At 44.6% G+C, this 20842-nt stretch overlaps 1 protein-coding gene across 2 annotated transcripts in view; it reads right to left on the reverse strand.

The window, feature by feature from the left end:
- Positions 1-766: 766 nt before the first annotated feature.
- LOC126412293 (ras-related and estrogen-regulated growth inhibitor) overlaps positions 767-20842 on the reverse strand; it is a 181875-nt gene continuing 161799 nt past the window's right edge. For both annotated transcript variants that reach the window (XM_050081808.1, XM_050081807.1), the window contains 2 exons: positions 14751-14862; positions 767-2846 (listed from right to left, as the gene is read on the reverse strand). In XM_050081808.1, the coding sequence (XP_049937765.1) occupies positions 2602-2846; positions 14751-14862 (357 nt within the window). In that variant the 3' untranslated portion in view covers positions 767-2601. The remainder of the gene's footprint in view (positions 2847-14750; positions 14863-20842) is intronic.

Genomic DNA, 20842 nt, shown 5'->3' on the forward strand with positions numbered 1-20842 from the left:
TTGGAAGAGACGTGTTCGACTGCATGTACTTGATTTGAAGAAAAAGTCAATATTTATTAAAAAATAATATCATAATTTTATTGAAAATAATAAAACAAATGTATCCTAATTCATTAACTACATTCTAGAATAGTGTTTATCAAAAGTTGACAACATGGAATTTCAAAACTGTGACATCACTTTACTGCTGTGTAACAAATGATACCACTCATTGTACAAATGTTTATAGAAGTCTCGTATACGATTCTTGACTCAAACACAAGGGACACACGTCAATAAAGATTTAAAAACATAGAACTATATGTTGCCTCAATTCACAACTGTCTCACAATGCTGGTTCATTTTTCTTTGTTGGTTGAGTGTTACGATTACAGAAAAATAACACCCATTACTAAGTATTGGCATACCCTGTCTTCTTCTCTTCGTATTTGGAGATTCTAACATCATTGTCCGTATTCACTTCATTTCTGTTCACCAGCACCAGATGAACATGCCTTACAATTAATGAAACTCATTAATGGTTCAAATTTGTAACAAATTTAATAGCCCATGACTTCACTGGGTAGATACACACTGACCAGTCCTTTCGTTACCAGAACTTTGCAAGCGCACAGCGCAAAAATTTTTTGAATAATATTGACGGGACACCAACATAGAAGAGATGTTGAGCCTTGTGGAATATGAAAGTGAAGTGCGTATTTTTTCCTGGTGATTCAAGACAGATGCCGAGCACCAGTCACCGCAATCTAGTAAAAAACAGAAAAAATGCTTAAACCATCTTTAATTTGTTCCACCTTCAAGTATTCAGCTTAACTGTCAAAAGATCAAATTAGCAATACAGCAGTATTACGGTAATCTTGTCTAAAGAATTCGTAACAGAAAATGGTCCAAAATCCTAACCAGTTACACTGCATCTCGTTTATGGACATTTGTGTACAAATCACCAGCCAAGGGATTTAAATTGAAGAACCATTTTAATTGGAGAACATAACAACAAGTTTACTGTCATAAATAAAACGGTGACTGGTAACAGTAAACTTGTTGTTTCATTTAATGTCAATAACAGTCACGGTAAAGCCTAACCTAAAATGTTCGCATTTAAAGTTAATTGGAGAACAGAAAAACGTGGCATTTTAATGTGCTACAGTAACCCGTGGGACTATCGGAATTTTCTTAAATAGGAGACAGAAGATAATGAGACCAGTAAAACTTAGATTATTGTTCATCGATTGAAGCATTGCACGCCGACCTCAGCTGACAGCAATCTTCAGTAGGTGTAGCTTGCGTTGTTGACATGGTACCTGCAATATTTATGTAAGAAAATTCAGCACATAGACGACAGAAACCTGCAGTGCACTCTGTAACACCAAAATACCACACAGTTGTTGTTTTGATTATAAACGTGGCAGCTAGGTAAGAACAAGATGCACTCTCTTGTAGTAGATAACTTAACTACACATTATGTCCATGGGAAGAGTTTTCGTTAGGCTAGATACATACACGCATCAACTTCAAACTTGCCAAACTGCCCCCTCCCTCTCTTCCCCCCCTCTCTCTCTGTCTCTGTCTATCTCTCTCTCTCTCTCTCTCTGACACACACACACACACACACACACACACACACACACACACACAGTCACAATGGTTCTACTGAGATCAGAATTGGACTGGTCAGGAATTTAGGTACGGAACTACTACTATTCTAGAGCGTAATGTTATCTGCACCACATTACACGCTAGTACGAAAGCACAGTGTGTGGTCATGTAGTTCATACTATCACGGACAACAGTTTAGAATGGCATGAGACATGGGAGCTAGAATGATGATTTGTGCTTTTCCAGGATTATTATTCTTTGTTAAGAAGATATGCCACTGACATTCGTGATAAGATGACTGTCAGTGTTGTATTACCCTGTAGGTAAAAAGCGCTGACGTTTCCAGTGTGGGTAAATGAGCCCCTCATTCAGGAACCATGAACTGTCACAGAAATGGAGGCCCTGGTCCTTAAATATCTGCACTCTTATATCCAATAAACAGTCGAAAAGCAGAATACCGGCACTGCCAGAACGACAAAAAGATAACAGGAGAAACAGAGCAGTTTTTCAGCCAACAAAATGAGGAATGCTTTCATCAGAATGTTTCCCAATTCATTCATCTTTGGTAGGAATGTCACATTATGTGAGTGAAGTCCTGGATAGCGATTTCTTTCATGGTGATGAGACAAACTTTATGACTGCCCCTGTAACTGCAGCTGGAAGAGGGACAGCAGGCCGTGCGGGATTAGCCGAGTGGTCTTAAGACGCTACAGTCATAGACTGTGCGGCTGGTCCCAGCGGAGGTTCGAGTCCTCCCTCGGGCATGGGGGTGTGTTGTTGTCCTTAGGATATTTAGGTTAAGTAGTGTGTAAGCTTAGGGACTGATGACCTTAGCAGTTAAGTCCCATAAGATTTCACACACATTTGAACATTTTTTTGAGGGATAGTAGTTCCTAGTTGTGCAGCTGAAAGCTGTGTTTGGAGCCGGTTGCTGTCATCATCTAGAGTATCCACTGTCTGGCCGGCCGGCTCCTGAGGCTGATGACGTCACGCAGGTAGTGCCGCTCAGCAGCTGGCGTTGTTGCCGCGCATAGAGATGCTCATGCGTCGCTCGGTGCGCGGCTGGTTGTGGGGGTGTGGCAGCTTCCAGAGGCGCGGACGCGACAGCAGGTGGCCGTCCGTCGAGGCCCGCGCGCGGAACGCTGGGAGCGTGTCCACGCTGACGTTAGCGGCCGCGCGCCCCGCCGGCTGGTCGCCGCCCGCCTCCGCCTCCCCCTCCTCATCCAGCTCCACCTCGGTCCACCGGCGCCCTGCGAAAAGTCAGGCACCACAGTAGAGGGCCTTACGTATCGTGGATAATAAAGTAAGTCACAAATTATGATGGCAGGCCTGGCCTGGTGGGGTTGTGGGCACGTGACGCAGTCACAGTCCGGAGCAGACATGGACGGGGATCACCCTAGAGAAGATATTGGTTGCGAATGGGGAAATCCATTGAGATATGCGACTTTGACAAACGGCACATTATTACACTACTGGCTATTAAAATTGCTACACCAAGATGAAATACAGATGATAAAGAATTATTCATTGCACAAATATATTATACTAGAACTGACATGTGATTACATTTTCACGCATTTTTGGTGCATAGATCCTGAGAAATCAGTACCCAGAACAACCACCTCTGGCCATAACGGCCTTGATACGCCTGGGTATTGAGTCAAACAGAACGTGGATGGCGGGCGTGTACAGGTACAGCTGCCCATGCAACGTTAACACAATACCACAGTTCATCGAGAGTAGTGAATGGCGTATTGTGACGAGCCAGTTCCTCGGCCACCATTGACCAGACGTTTTCAGTTGGTGAGAGATCTGGAGAATGAGCTGGCCAGGGCAGCAGTCGAACACTTTCTGTATCCAGAAAGGCCCGTACAGGACCTGCAACATGTGGTCGTGCATTATCCTGCTGAAATGTAGGGTTTCGCAGGGATTGAATGAAGGGTAGAGCCACGGGTCGTAACACATCTGTTCAAAGTGCCGTCAATGCGAACAAGAGGTGACCGAGACGTGTAACCAATGGCACCCCATACCATCAAGCCGGGTGATATGCCAGTATGCCGATGGCGAATACACGCTTCCACTGTGTGTTCACCGCGAAGTCACCAAACACGGATGCGATCATCATGATGCTGTAAATAGAACCTGGATTCATCCGAAAAAATGACGTTTTGCCATTCGTGCACCCAGGTTCGTCGTTGAGTACACCATCGCAGGCGCTCCTGCCTGTGATGCAGCGTCAAGGGTAACAGCAGCTGTGGTCTCCGAGCCGATAGTCCATGCTGCTGCAAACGTCGTCGAACTGTTCGTGCAGATGGTTGTTGTCTTGCAAACGTCCCCATCTGTTGACTCAGGGATCGAGACGTGGCTGCACGATCCGTAACAGCCATGCGGATAATATGCCTGTCATCTCGACTGCTAGCGATACGAGGCCGTTGGGATCCAGCACGGCGTTCCGTATTACCCTCCTGAAGCCACCGATTCCATATTCTGCTAACAGTCATTAGATCTCGACCAACGCAAGCAGCAATGTCGCGATACGATAAACCGCAATCGCGATAGACTACAATCCGACCTTTATCAAAGTCGGAAACTTGATGGTACGCATTTCTCCTCCTTACACGAGGCATCCCGACAACGTTTCACTAGGCAACGCCGGTCAACTGCTGTTTGTGTATGAGAAATCGGTTGGAAACTTTCCTCATGTCAGCACGTTGTAGGTGTCGCCACCGGCGCCAACCTTGTGTGAATGCTCTGAAAAGCTAATCATTTGCATATCGCAGCATCATCTTCGTGTCGGTTAAATTTCACGTCTGTAGCACGTCATCGTCGTGGTGTAGCAATTTTAATAGCCAGTAGTTTATCTTTCATTGAACACTGATGTACAATGCAAAATAATGCAGGTACATGACACAACTTTGTAAATAGTCACCAAATCTCTGTAAACAATAGTCAGAACATTCTACTATTCGTCCGATTTCTCGACTGTAGAAATTCACTCCTTGATGATGGAGCCCTGCTAGAACTACTCTTTCCTCCAAGATGTTCTTTCGTTTTGTCGAATAGATGGAAACTGTATGGCGTATTATGCCAATTAGCTTCAGCCATGTGTGCACAAGGCCTTGATCAAATTGGTGGCACCATTTCGCCATGGCTGGACGAGAAATTCCATTTGGTCTATTTGCCGCCAGTACTTCACAGTGAACATATTTTCAATGTAGGCATTCTGTCCTCAAGAATAGCACTATCTCGTGTACTTCAACTCTGGAATAACTTTCCAGTTGCCACCCAATTTCACTCACAGCTTGTTCAAAATGTTTAAATGTGTGTGAATTCCTAAGGGATCAAACTGCTGAGATCATCGGTCCCTAGACGTAAACACTACTTAAACTAACTTATTCTAGGACCAACACACACATCCATGCCCGTAGGAAGACTCCAACATCCCGCGGGAAGGGCCGCGCAATCCGTGACATGGCCCCTCAAGCCGCGCGGCCACACCGCACCTCTTCACAGCTTGTGATGCACCTATTATCCGCACTATAGCAGAACTGCAGGGTACTCAGAACATGAACTGTCTTCTGACAATGCAGCACTCTTGTTGCGCTATGGTCTTCGCGTGACATTTTGTAATTTACATTCTCAAGTCCCAACATAAAACGTGGTGAAGCGCCATCCTCTTTCTAAAATGCATCAAAGGACTTCTCGGGGTAACACCAATTTTGCCTGGTACTTAATATTTTATTTATCTGTTTCGTCACTGGTTCCAATGTAGCAAGGAAAAAACAGAGGTTAACGTCACGTCAAGAACCATATCAAGAGACCCGGAGTGCAAACTCGGTTTGGGGAATGAAATCGGCCATGTCTTTTCACAGGAGACATTTTCCATAGGTGACTCAGGGAAACCACGGGAAACCTACATCTGGATGACCGGACGGAGATTCGAACCAGCGTCGTCCCACACCCGCGTCTAGCGCATTACCACTGCGCCACCTGACTGGGTATCAGTCTACGTTTTGTACGTATCTGGATAGAAATACAGATTGTTTTGTAGGGGCACTGTAGTCTAATCTCGCTACACGGTGCTCAGAGTAAAGTTCAAACTGGCGTGGAAAACGTTCACAAACGGTACAAGCCGGGAAACGACGAGGTGCGACTTCACCAAGGAAGTAGCTGGATGAAAAATTCAATAACGGGCACCTACTTCTTGGCAAGCAACAAATGAGTAGTCCTGGTTGTAGAAAAATCAAAATCCAAGTCCAAACCGAGGTAACTAACACAGTACTATAGCGGCGCATACAGGAGCACTTCATCTAAACATGCGACGTGCTTTCCGGCAATGGTGCTCACTTATTAATCCTTTCACTACCACGATAGACCATCAGAGAACCAGTGGAATTTTGATGCCTCTTGTTGATGTGTATCCGTGTCCCAATGGTAAAGTGAATCCTATTAATAGTTTTCAGAACTCTTATAATTGCAGATTGCACCTATAGGTTCGCCGTTAACACTTTGTTTCTGATACATCGAATTATCTCGCAATTGCAGAAAGGCAATCCGATGAAAAGGATTGAAAAGCGGGCTACTATCCAGCCAGCCCGATAATTCGTGTCAGGGAATTTCACACACTTTTTGACGTCTGCCGCGTAACAATTCGTGCCCAATGATGTGCGTCTGCTTTCTCTAGGTCTTTTAGTTTTTGCGCATGCATCTCCTGAAATAGCTAGAAATATTTCTTTTCATGTTTTGACTTAACGCCTACGACACTAATTAAGGTTCCCATATATTAATGTTTTTCATTCAGAAAAAAAATTATAGTGAAACGATTAAGGCGAGAACCAAACGATTTGCTCATTTCAGTCTTATGGCGGCCTCTGTCATCTCACAGAGCAATGCCTATTCTCCGCTCCCTATCGAGCTGACTAATAGATTCCACTTGAATGTGGCTGCCCATCGACAGAAAATCCTCGTCGCTATTTGACAGGGACGTAATACTGGGGCACCATTATGAAGCAATAATCCTGAAAAATACACTGAATGCAAGTTAATGCTCATTCTCCTCCTACAAGGTTTCCGCTTTGAAATGGACATCTAGAGCAATATCTGTGGTAACGCCAAGAAATTAAAGATTTTGTAAAAAAAAAAAAAAAAAGAAATAAGGTGGTCTCGTTCTGGAAATGAACAGTATAGTCAGGGACCGATGACCTCAGCGGTTTGGTTCCACAGGAACTTACCAGACATTTCCAACTGAACAGTATATTCAATCATAATCGAGTCAGTGAGTGCATGACTAGCATGTTCTAATAACGGTGTGTCACTCAATGGTCGGTGCAATGATCGTGCTGTGTCTATAGGATGGCGCCTTTACGGAATTACGGCTTGGAGGTGACCCGGTTACAGTTCGGACCTATCCGAATAACATCTCTTGTTTCATTCAGTGATCAGTAAATTGTGCAACATCTCTGGTCAACATTTTCAGCTGATGTTGTGACGTTTTTGTGATGTGATAGTGCGTGTGTTAATCTTCAAAATTTCCACTTTGGCTGGCGCTACAGTAGCATTATGCCTATGTATTGACATTTTCGCCAGACGACTGTTTGGGTGCGATAATCAGTTTATTCTACTATCTATTTCGGTTTGCAGCCATTTTCAACTGCTTTTGAAGCATCTATGCGCATGGCTAAAAGGAACAGCCAATGTGTGAAATACCTGACATCGTCAACCACCATGGATGTATAGAGAAACATCAAATACAGTGTCAGATGTGTGTTCATTCGTAACGATGTGCATAAGATGTGGATATAATCGCTGACCAGACAGCGGTATCAGAGCCTAACTGGAGTCTCAGATTAACATTATGAAACAGGAAACGCCTCCATGTTCAACTGTACGAAAGAAGTATTACAAAACATAAGCTCTTTTGGGCCTCCTTAAAAAAACATCTACTATCGAGTGTCAAAGAAAGATTGAGTTATCATATCATATTATTTTCATCTTTGTTACCTGCGACGCTGTTTTGAAAGGAAATGCATTGTCTTCACACTGTGTGGGCAAAAACAGGTATGGAAATTGTCTCCTTGACGTCAATGTAGTTGTACTGTTTGCGTCAGACTCGTTATTGGATGGACAGAATTTACAAGTGTTTTGGAGTTACTTACACTTCCTTTACATTGTGCTATGACACTGTTAGGTAACGCTGCTTTTTGTCCACATCTACTCCTCTCTGAAGGGGAGTTACTATCAGTTATCTGTGCCATCGTTACTTTGTATGTTGTTGACTCTAATACACCTAGCACCTTAGATTTTGTAATATATCGGCCCTATGAGAACGGGTGAGGACTTTGGGGGGAGGGGGGGATTGGTTCAAATGGCTCTGAGCACTAAGGGACTTAACATCTGAGGTCATTAATCCCCTAGAACTTAGAACTATTTAAACCTAACTAACATAAGGACATCACACACATCCATGCCTGAGGCAGGATTCGAACCGGCGACCGTAGCAGCAGCGCAATTCGTGACTGAAGCGCCTAGAACCGCTCGGCCACAGCGTTCGGCTTCTAAGGAGTAATGATTCGGATAACTGTAGTGGGTGCATATGAAGTTCGTGGAAACCAGACGGACAGCTATGACAATAAGGCTTGGCGGATAGCGTGTGATGGTCCAGGGTTGCATTTTCCTCTTTGAGGTCGGCCCACTACGTTTGATATAGGACAAAACGAAATTTTACGGAATTAGAGGTACCCAAAACAGTGGTAACACCGTTGGAGACGTCTTTTCGTGTACCAGTATGACAATACAGCATATCTCAAATGAAACACCATTTCAAAATTATGCAAAGATTTCCAACTTGCTTGCAATCTTCAAAAATGTGAAACTCTTCGCTGGAAAAACACAGAAAATGGCTAAAATATCAATGAGCCACCAATGGACCAAGTCATCTGACACAAATAGTTGCATGTAGGAATACGGGGATACGATAATGATATAGCTAAAATCGCAAGTAAATCATGCGACAGACTTCAGTTCACTAGTAGCATACCGGCAACAGGCTGTAATTCTATGAATCAAACTGCTTTCGAAACAGACGTGCGACCCACCCTAGATGTGCCGATGGTTGTTACTATTACAATCGACAGAGGTATTGACAAAGGTATCGTCAGTCAGTCGACCTCTTTGAGCGGTGAGAAGTGGGCTGAACGTTTCGACTGGAAAGACAGTAATGTGTTTACGAGTCGCTTAGACGGAAACACCGCCGAGAGAAGGTTTGGGTGGCTTATTTGGGCGAAGGGACCAAACAGCGAGGTCAGCGGTCCCATAGGATGAGGGAAGGACAGGGAAGGAAATCGGCTATCCCACTTTCAAAGGAATCATCCCGGATTTTGCCTGATGCGATTTAGGGAAATCGCGGAAAACCTAAATCAGGATGCCGGGCGCGGGTTTGAACCGTCGTCCTTCCGAATGTGAGTGCTGTGTGTTAACCACTACGCCACCTCGCTCGGTGCCGAAAGAAAGCTGTTAGCTCTTGAAGGAAGGGTAAATAGTGTAGTTTCTGCACCGTCGAACAGTACCGCGTGTAGCTGCACTGTGGTAACGGGCTCCTGGTTAATATTTGCTGGTGTTGTAGTTATACTGGAGTGCTTCCCGGGCGGGAGAAAGTCTTTCCAGATACAAAGTACGGCATACGGCTGAGTGTTTACAAGGAAGTTCGACAAGCAGTGCTACTCTGGGGCGCGCTCATATGATGCCTGTCGGGTCAGTTTTGAACTCTAGGATATGATGATGATGTGACCCGGGTTTGGAGTGACTTTCTTACTGTATACACTCTAGTTTGTGAATCTTAGCCTAAAGATTAGTGCAGCCGGTATACTGTAAGCAGAATAGTAATTATTTCAGGTTGCTTAGACATACGCCAAGAACTACGGTGGTTCGTGTGTGTTGATGTTACGAATATTGCGGTGCCAATCTTGTGCCATACTATTAAATGTTTTTTTGTTTCAGATTTATGGCACCAAGTAAAATTGCGGTCTATGATCTGCAAAGTCGCGGATAATGTGAAGCTTACTAAGTAAACATAAGGCTCGCGTTAAGGATGAGGTTACACGTATCTGAGGTGACATTAGAAGTGTTACACGTCTCACCGCACTTTATTATGGTTTTTTCTGAACTATACGCCTTACCTTAAACTATTAAAATCGTCACCGTTCTAAACGAGATTTAAAAAGTTAGTGTCACGCAATTACCGCTACTGTTAGTTCCGGCTTGCGTACGACCTACCGTTAGCATGCGTCTAAAGTATGCATGTTTTAGGAAACCGAGTGAATTATGTTCAAAGATATATTGTGAAGCTGGTTTATGTTGTAATGAAAGCGGACGTTAGTGGCCGAACTGCTCGTTAAGAGATGTTCAGCATATGTGGAATGTATGACGTGAAGGGTACTGCGTCTATGACTGATCAAATTACATGCCAGCCAACCTGTAACTTGTAAACTTGTTGTTGTTTTACTGAATGCTTTCTTTAATTTTTTATTAGCAGTACTGAATACGCTTTACCTAAAGTTTCTACATTTTTACGTAATATTTTTTAACCTTTTTTGTTTGAAAACGTGTGTTGGCAGTCTATTGTAGTTACATTTAGGGAAACTGTTTTAAAGTTGTTGAGACATTGTGAGAATTTTTCTAAGTTTTGAGAAGACACGCATTTTTGAAGACACTGGCCAGTATCTGCTAACTGCACTGCTACAGTGACGTCAAAAACTTCTTGGCTTAATATTTTGAGAGTAACGATATTCTATTTTGAACAAAGTATAGAAGGATGTTGATTTCGAGGGGTATTTGTTTTTAGAATGAATAAAGTATTTTATATACATGTTAAATAAAATGGATGCTATGAGTGAACCTTTGGTTATACTCCTGTCCTAACGTCCCAATTAGCCACGGCAACTTGGATGGGGTACTTAGATTAACTAACGGAACCTAGCATATTGCTCATCTCTTTAGGACTCATACCAGAAAGGAGATACTGAATATGTAAAAATAATGGCAGCACGAATAGTCACAGGCTTCATTGACACACGGAGAACCGTTATTAAGCGAGGAATCTAGAAATTTACCGCAACCTCATCCATATCGCTCCCGCTGGGACCACGAAGGCAACATTACAATAAGTACGACGTAGACACAGGCATTTCAGAAGCCATTCTTCCCGTCCACCATAAGCGATCTAAACGTTGTAAAATGTGAAGAACCTTGTGCCATGCAGAGAACAGGTGTAAACGTATACGTGGGCTAGAGTTGCGTTCTTACCTAAACAATGGTGCGGTAGTTTCGGTAACTGCACAAATGACGTAGTAAATACTAGGGTTACCGGCAGTATTGATAGAATTGATAGGGAAAGAGACATAAATGACTGTGGGAGAGAGAAGTTGGGATCCTACGACTTCGTTTTTTTTTTGTTTAGTTATTTATTTTGCACATAATTAGAACCGCACATCATTCAGTGTTCGTCCATTGTGTGTTTTATACCCGTACAGAATATGAATTGCATTTTATAAGTAATAAGCAGTTCCTTTTGATGCAAGTACAGTTTACAAACACAAACATAAAAATATATAATAAATGTTATTATTGCTATTATTTTGTACTCAGCAAAACGTTCTTCATCGTGATCAAAGGCTAGATACTCCTGTTATTATTGATAAATGCGGAAGTTGTTTATGAGTAAGAGAAATATGTTTTATATCATGTCGACGAAGTATTTGAACGATGCTTGATATATTTTGGTTCAAATGTCTCTGAGCACTATGGGACTTAACTGCTGAGGACATCAGTCCCCTAGAGCTTAGAACTACTTAAACCTAACTAACCTAAGGACATCACACACATTCATGCCCGAGGCAGGATTCGAACCTGCGACCGTAGCGGTCGCGCGGTTCCAGACTGAAGCGCCTATAACCGCTCGGCCACACCGGCCGGCGATATATTTTGGATTGCGGTTTTTTACTTCACCTTTCTGTTGCAAAAATTGCGTTTTCTAGCGCTATATGATAAATCTGTATTGTTTTTCTTTATATTTAGTATAACATCCCTCTGTTTCACGTTACAAATCAACAGTTTTATAACAAAACCTCAATTAATCGCTGGCCGCTGTGGCCGAGCGGTTCAAGTCGCTTCAGTCTGAAACCGCGCGACCGCTACGGTCGCAGGTTCGAATCCTGTCTCTGGCATGGATGTGTGTGATATCCTTAGGTTATTTAGGTTTAAGTAGTTCTAAGTTCTAGGGGACTGATGAGCTCAGATGTTAAGTCCCATAGTGCTCAGAGTCAATTGAACCATTTAATTAATCGTTGACAATTTATCTTGCTATAAATACTGTTTACTCTTAAGTAACTAACGGAAGGGTGACTATGAACAACAAAAATGTTCCTTAGGTCCCCCGGCCCTTTATATACCCCCAATCAGCTTCTGAAGGGTTCACCGCTTCCGATTTTTAGGGGAATCTAGTAAGACACTGACCATATACGTAAAAAAAGCGTTCGTTATGAGGTAACGTCCGATCCGTATGCAGCACACCTAACGTACAGGTAATGCGGCACGACCTTAACTGACCAAAGCTACTAGAAAAACTACCCTAGTCTACAGTCACTTTGGTAGTCTACGGTAGCCTATGGTACACTGATGAGCCAAAACATTATGTTTGCCCGTGTTTGGAACGCAATAGATCACTGAGCCAGCGTATCATGGAGCGGACAGTTTGTTGGTAGGTTTGTGAATGTATGTGGCATTAGATGTGTATCACGTAACGGGCCACTGATTTGTGTACGCAGTGATGGCGCCAGACAGCGACGCAAATGGGTTTCATAGGATTTAGCCGTCCGGACATCCACGTGAGTTCACTACAACGCTCCTCAAACCACTGTAGCACGGTTTCTGGCTCCGAGACAATGACAGATGTATTGTTGGAAGATGACATCGCCGACGGGAAAGAGATCAAGGACGAAGGCATTCAGGTGGTTCACGCCTGTCAACGTGTCTTCGGTTACTACCACAGGTTCGGTGCAAGAGCAGGAGAACGCCTCCCTTAGCATAACGCAGCTCCCAGTAGCCAGCCTCTTTTCGAACCGCCGTTCACGTCGACGACCATGGCCATAGTGTAGCAAAAACGTGATTCACTCGAATTGCCAATACGTTTCCATTGATCGACGGTCGAATCCCTATGTTCCTGTGCCCATTGCAACCGTAACTGTTCATGACGTTTGGTCAAGATGTGGACTCTGCTGTCTACTCTGAAAGACTTGTGCGTGCACAAGCACTATGCTCTTTAGGCAGAAATGCCACAGATCACCACCCCTCCTACTTTACAGAGCAGACAAGCCCCCGACACCACGTCATGTGAAGAGTCGTGAACGTCCACCCGTTTAGCGCCTAGTTCCACTCTCCTTCTACCTCTTTTCATTGACGCTCACGGCAGTAGCCTGTGAACATTCGATCAGCTTCGCCATTTTCGAGGTACTCGTTCACACGTTCTGCGTAATACACTACTGGCCATTAAAATTGCTACACCACGACGACGACGTGCTACAAACGCGAAATTTAACCGACAGGAAGATGATGCTGTGGTATGCAAATGATTAGCTTTTCAGAGAATTCACACAAGGTTGGCGCCGGTGGCGACACCGACAACGTGCTGACATGAGGAAAGTTTCCAACCGATTTCTCATACACAAACAGCAGTTGACCGGCGTTGCCTGGTGAAACGTTGTCGTGATGGCCTCATGTGAGGAGGAGAAATGCATACCATCACGTTTCCGTCTTTGATGAAGGTCGAATTGTAGCCTATCGCGATTGCGGTTTATCGTATCGCGACATTGCTGATCGCGTTGGTCGATATGCAATGACTGTTAGCAGAATATGGAATCGGTGGGTTCAGGAGGGTAATACGGAACGCCGTGCTGGATCCGAACGGCCTCGTATCACTAGCGGTCAAGATGGCAGGCATCTTATCCGCATGGCTGTAACGGATCGTGCAGCCACGTCTCGATCCCTGAGTCAACAGATGGGGACGTTTGCAAGACAACGACCATATGCACGAACAGATCACGACGTTTGCAGCAGCATGGACTATCAGCTCGGAGACCATGGCTGCGGTTACCCTTGACGCTGCATCACAGACAAGAGCGCCAGCGATGGTGTACTCAACAACGCACCTGGGTGCACGAATGACAAAACGTCATTTTTTCAGGTGAATCCAGGTTTTGTTTACAGCATAATGATGGTCGCATCCATGTTTGGTGACATCGCGGTGAACGCACATTGTAAGCGTGTATTCGTCATCGGCATACTGGCGTTATCACCCGGCGTGATGGTATGGGGTGCCATTGGTTACACGTCTCGGTCACCTCTTGTTCGCACTGACGGCGCTTTGAACAGTGGACGTTACATTTCAGATGTGTTACGACCCGTGGCTCTACGCTTCATTCGATGCCTGCGAAGCCCTACATTTGAGCAGGATAAAGCGCGCCCGCATGTAGCAGGTCCTGTACGGGCCTTTCTGGATACAGAAAATGTTCGACTGCTGCCCTGGCCAGCACATTCTCCAGAGCTCTCACCATCTGAAAACGTCTGGTCAATGGTGGCCGAGCAACTGGCTCGTCACAATACGCCAGTCACTACTCTTGATGAACTGTGGTATCGTGTTGAAGCTGCATGGGCAGCTGTACCTGTACATGCCATCCAAGCTCTGTTTGACCCAATGCCCAGGCGTATCAGGGCCGTTATTACGGCCAGAGGTGGTTGTTCTGGGAACTGATTTCTCAGGATCTATGCACCCAAATTGCGTGAAAATGTAATCACATGTCAGTTCTAGTATAATACATTTGTTCAATGAATACCTGTTTGTCATCTGCATTTTTTTCTTGGTGTAGCAATTTTAATGGCCAGTAGTGTAAGAATCTGGCGTATGTCAAAGTCGCTTATCTCAACGGATTTCTCCATTTGTATCCCATATCTTCGCTAGGGTGATCCCCTGTCCGTGTCTGCTCCGGTTTATTACTGCATCACGTACCCACAACCCCACCAGGCAGAATCCAGCGTCGCGCTGGACAGAGGTCGTAATGTTTTGGCTCATAAGTGTAGTTTCGTAGCTCCAGTGTAGGACTCACCCAGCAGCGCGACGGCGGCGGCCGAGGAGAGTTCGCTGCGGGATCGGCAGAGGCGGGCGCCCTTGGCGTGCAGCCGCCACAGCCGGTACACGTCCCGGAACACCGCCCACACCTGCCGGCACACAGACGTGGCCACATGTCTCAGGCTGCGCTTCACACACCGTCAAGAGTCTGCTGAGTGCCCTCACGGGAACAGCCAGAGTCTCCAGTGGTGCGTTACACTGCAAATTCATCTGTTACCCTAGGTACCTTGAAACACTTGGAGTTTTATCTTCGTTGATCCATTGTGGATCGTAGGACGACGGCTGGAATGAAGTTCTTGATGCAATAATTTACCAACAGGCGTATGTATTGTAGAAATTTATTTTATTTTATGAACTTCTATGTGCTACCAATTTCGGCAATACATTCGGCAATTCAGTCTGAGTCGCCTGGCCACCAAGAGCTGTTGCAGGACGATTGATTCACGGGTCCAGTTTTATGGCTGCTTCAGTGTATAGCGATTTTACGACTATGACGAGTGACGCCTGAAGATGGCATCAATGTAATGCCGAAACTGGTAGCACATAGAAGTTCATAAAATAAAATAAATTTCTATAATACTTACGGCTGTTGGTAAATTATTCCATCAAGAAACTTGAAGTTTTGCTTTAACTTGCACAACAAATGAACAAACATTAAGCAACAGGTGGCACATAATGGCATACAACAACAAATGACACACAGTGTAAGATCATACTAAAAATCAGGACTTACTAGACCATACGGAACTAACAACACAATACGAAACAAACTGGGAAGACAAAGTGGTGGTGGTGGTGGTTAGTGTTTAACGTCCCGTCGACAACGAGGTCATTAGAGACGGAGCGCAAGCTCGGGTTAGGGAAGGATTGGGAAGGAAATCGGCCGTGCTCTTTCAAAGGAACCATCCCGGCATTTGCCTGAAACGATTTAGGGAAATCACGGAAAACCTAAATCAGGATGGCCGGAGACGGGATTGTACCGTCGTCCTCCCGAATGCGAGTCCAGTGTGCTAACCACTGCGCCACCTCGCTCGGTTGACAAAGTAGTAACACTGATAAATATAGCTGATCTGATATCTAGCAAATAATCTGCAATTGCTGTCAGTCTATTTATGTGGGCCACACATGTAGGAACTTCAGATACACGGAGCATCTAGGACCATTAAGAAGTAACAGCTACCACACAATACTTGCGGACCCGCCGCCCAGCAAGCACGGAAACCGATTTGAAAATTCGTAGAACTGTCATTACCTTCCAGCAAAGATCAACAGTAAAAGAGATCATCGTATACAAAAATCAATATACCACGGAAAATATTTACTAAATGATTATAAATCATTCTACAATAAAACACTATTTGCCACAATAGAAGAACTGTGTAGATATCTTCCACTTCCTCCCCCCTCTCATCGCCCCGCGTACAGAGTAAATGCCCTGAATGTCAGTAATACTTTGAAATTCGCTCGTCACTCTCAGATAAATGCACAATGAAACAAAGGAACACACGCAGTAACGCTCTAGGTGAGTACTGAAACCCTTTGTTTCTGAGACAAATGGGCCAGGTGCGAGTACGCTCGCACTCTGACGGTTCCTTACAAACTTAATGTGTACAGACAGTGCATCCTTTCCCGGAGTCGACACTGACACTGACAAGATATCGGTCCCGGGAATCCCAAAACATTCGAGAATGTCTTAATTTTAAGGCTGAAGATGGATAACAAATGACAGAACAAGTATTGTTTTCGAACGATATAATCAAAAATTAACAAATTTCTGATATTTTTCCTTTGCTTTCACTGCCAAACATTGCTTCTTGCCGTGATTCTAGCCTTTAATGAGTCAGTTTGCGAGTATCAAAACATGTGATATAAAAGGCCGTATCTCCTGATTTCATTGACTTAGAAGCTTAAGTTTCACGCACCACCAATCCCAAAGAAAGCAGGTGTTGACAGATGTGAAAATTACCGAACTATCAGTTTAATAAGCCATGGCTGCAAAACGCTAACACGAATTCTTTACAGATGAATGGAAAAACTGGTAGAAGCCGAAGTCGGGGAAGATCAGTTTGGATTCCTTAGAAATGTGGGAACACGTGAGGCGATACTGACCCTACGACTTATCTTAGAAGCTAGATTAAGGAAACGTAAACCTACGTTTTTAGCATTTGTAGACGTAGAGAAAGCTTTTGACAATGGTGACTGGAATACTCTCTTTCAAATTCTGAAGGTGGGAGGGGTAAAATACAGGGAGCGAAAGGCTATTTACAATTTGTACACAAACCAAATGGCAGTTATAAGAGTCGAGGGGCACGAAAGGAAAGCAGTGGTTGGGAAGGGAGTAAGACAGGGTTGTAGCCTCTCCCCAATGTTAGTCGATCTGTATATTGAGCAAGCAGTAAAGGAAACAAAAGAAAAATTCGGAGTAGGAATTAAAATCCATGAGGAAGAAATAAAAACTTTGAGGTTTGCCGATGACATTGTAATTCTCTCAGAGACAGCAAAGGACTTGGAAGAGCAGTTGAATGGAATGGACAGTGTCTTGAAAGGAGGATATAAGACGGACATCAACAAAAGCAAAACGAGAATAATGGAATGTAGTCGAAGAACATCGGGTGATGCTGCGGCAATTAGATTAGGAAATGAGACGCTTAAAGTAGTTAAGGAGTTTTGCTATGTGGGGAGCAAAATAACTGATGATGGTCGAAGTAGAGAAGATATAAAATGTAGACTGGCAATGACAAGGAAAGCGTTTCTGAAGAAGAGAAATTTGTTATCATCGAGTATTGATTTAAGTGTCAGTAAGTCGTTTCTGAAAGTATTTTTATGGAGTGTAGCCATATATGGAAGTGAAGCATGGACGATAAATAGTTTGGACAAGAAGAGAATAGAAGCTTTCGAAATGTGGTGCTACAGAAGAATGCTGAAGATTAGATGGGTAGATAACATAACTAATGTGGAGGTATTGAATAGAATTGGGGAGAAGAGGAGTTTGTGGCACAATTTGACTAGAAAAAGGGATCGCTTGGTAGGGCATATTCTGAGGCATCAAGGGATCACCAATTTAGAATTGGAGGGCAGCGTGGAGGGTAAAAATCGTAGAGAGAGACCAAGAGATACTTGAACTGAAGAATGTAGGATTCAGAAGAATGTAGGTTGCAGTAGATACTGGGAGATGAAGAAGCTTGCAAAGGATAGAGTAGCATGGAGAGCTACATCAAACCAGTCTCTGGACTGAAGACCACAACAACAACAACAACAACACATGTATGACCTGTAAGTATGTGACAAATTTCAGCTTGATACGTCTACCTGTTCCTCATAAATAGGTTTCGTAACAGTCGGACAGACGGGCAGGCAAACGGAGAACAAAGTGATCCTATGAGGGTTCTGCTTTTACAGGTTGAGATACAGAACCTTAAAAATGCGTATAAAACCATCAAAGCTTCCACTTAAAAAAGAGAATTAGTATCTTAACATATCGACAGTCGTCCTCGACAAGAAGCAGACCGAGGCTGAGCAAAATATCCTGCGTCAATTATTAATAAAAAAATGTAAGAAATCGATAACTGAATGTCAGTGTCGTAATCAGTTCTTCTTCGTGCTGAGTTGAACATGTATGTTATTTCTTAAGTATTGATTCGTGGCACTGTATTGTATCCTTTGATGTTTAATAAGCCACCAGGAAGTAATTTTGAAGATGAAAAGTAATAATTGACTATTACATATTTCCTTAAATATTTATGAAGAAATTAATATCAGTTATGTGTTGACGAGGAATTAAATCAGTTAGTCACGTACACTAAAAGAAGTACTTCAAATGAAAGTAGCTAGAAAAGGGGGAAATATCTCTCGTTTTAAAACAGTAGAGTGAAACGCAGAGAACCAGTGACTCAGTTCAATATTAAGTATTATCAGTGATTGGCTAAGAAACGCGATTAATCGAAAGCTAAATTTACGACGACTTCAGACAAGCATTCTAACCTTGAGAATATTTTATGCCCTATTCTGTCTCAGGGAAGACGAACCTGTAATATATAAATAAATAAAGAAGTTAGACATAAATGATCAGCGAATTCATACAGTACAACAGGTGTTTACATATAGGCGTTAAAAATACACTCCTGGAAATGGAAAAAAGAACACATTGACACCGGTGTGTCAGACCCACCATACTTGCTGCGGACACTGCGAGAGGGCTGTACAAGCAATGATCACACGCACGGCACAGCGGACACACCAGGAACCGCGGTGTTGGCCGTCGAATGGCGCTAGCTGCGCAGCATTTGTGCACCGCCGCCGTCAGTGTCAGCCAGTTTGCCGTGGCATACGGAGCTCCATCGCAGTCTTTAACACTGGTAGCATGCCGCGACAGCGTGGACGTGAACCGTATGTGCAGTTGACGGACTTTGAGCGAGGGCGTATAGTGGGCATGCGGGAGGCCGGGTGGACGTACCGCCGAATTGCTCAACACGTGGGGCGTGAGGTCTCCACAGTACATCGATGTTGTCGCCAGTGGTCGGCGGAAGGTGCACGTGCCCGTCGACCTGGGACCGGACCGCAGCGACGCACGGATGCACGCCAAGACCGTAGGATCCTACGCAGTGCCGTAGGGGACCGCACCGCCACTTCCCAGCAAATTAGGGACGCTGTTGCTCCTGGGGTATCGGCGAGGACCATTCGCAACCGTCTCCATGAAGCTGGGCTACGGTCCCGCACACCGTTAGGCCGTCTTCCGCTCACGCCCCAACATCGTGCAGCCCGCCTCCAGTGGTGTCGCGACAGGCGTGAATGGAGGGACGAATGGAGACGTGTCGTCTTCAGCGATGAGAGTCGCTTCTGCCTTGGTGCCAATGATGGTCGTATGCGTGTTTGGCGCCGTGCAGGTGAGCGCCACAATCAGGACTGCATACGACCGAGGCACACAGGGCCAACACCCGGCATCATGGTGTGGGGAGCGATCTCCTACACTGGCCGTACACCACTGGTGATCGTCGAGGGGACACTGAATAGTGCACGGTACATCCAAACCGTCATCGAACCCATCGTTCTACCATTCCTAGACCGGCAAGGTAACTTGCTGTTCCAGCAGGACAATGCACGTCCGCATGTATCCCGTGCCACCCAACGTGCTCTAGAAGGTGTAAGTCAACTACCCTGGCCAGCAAGATCTCCGGATCTGTCCCCCATTGAGCATGTTTGGGACTGGATGAAGCGTCGTCTAATGCGGTCTGCACGTCCAGCACGAACGCTGGTCCAACTGAGGCGCCAGGTGGAAATGGCATGGCAAGCCGTTCCACAGGACTACATCCAGCATCTCTACGATCGTCTCCATGGGAGAATAGCAGCCTGCATTGCTGCGAAAGGTGGATATACACTGTACTAGTGCCGACATTGTGCATGCTCTGTTGCCTGTGTCTATGTGCCTGTGGTTCTGTCAGTGTGATCATGTGATGTATCTGACCCCAGGAATGTGTCAATAAAGTTTCCCCTTCCTGGGACAATGAATTCACGGTGTTCTTATTTCAATTTCCAGGAGTGTATTAAAATTAAAAAAAACTGAATCAGAACTCCAATTGTCCTCTGTAGCTGTATTTATTTAAGTCTATTAGAGACTCGTATAACTTGTTTCGCAACTTTTGGTTGTTTGGTTGATATGGGGGAGGGTAACAAACAGCGAGTTCGTCGGTCCCATAGGATGAGGGAAGGATGGGGAAGGAAATTCGCCGTGCGCTTTCAAAGGAATCATCCCAACATTTGCCTGAAGCGATTTAGGAAAATCACGAAAACCTAACGAGGATGGCCGGACGCGTGTTTGAAGCGTTGCAACTTTTAAGTTACGTCTTCTGGTGTACATAATGCATTACAGAATGCCGCAGAGTAACATATGGCGTGGCTAGGCCAAATTCTCAACCTTTTTCCGTTGATAAATGCCATCGTCAGTGATGAGTGTACAGTCTGTGTTGAAACCTCTGTCGCCACCTTAATGATCAGAGTATGTTCCTGTGGACTTATGTCAAGCAACGGACGATGCCCCTCGTAAATGTTATCCAGGAAAATGTTGAGTCCAGA

This window comes from Schistocerca serialis, chromosome 7, assembly GCF_023864345.2.
Source record: "Schistocerca serialis cubense isolate TAMUIC-IGC-003099 chromosome 7, iqSchSeri2.2, whole genome shotgun sequence".
Classification (NCBI taxonomy): domain Eukaryota; kingdom Metazoa; phylum Arthropoda; class Insecta; order Orthoptera; family Acrididae; genus Schistocerca; species Schistocerca serialis.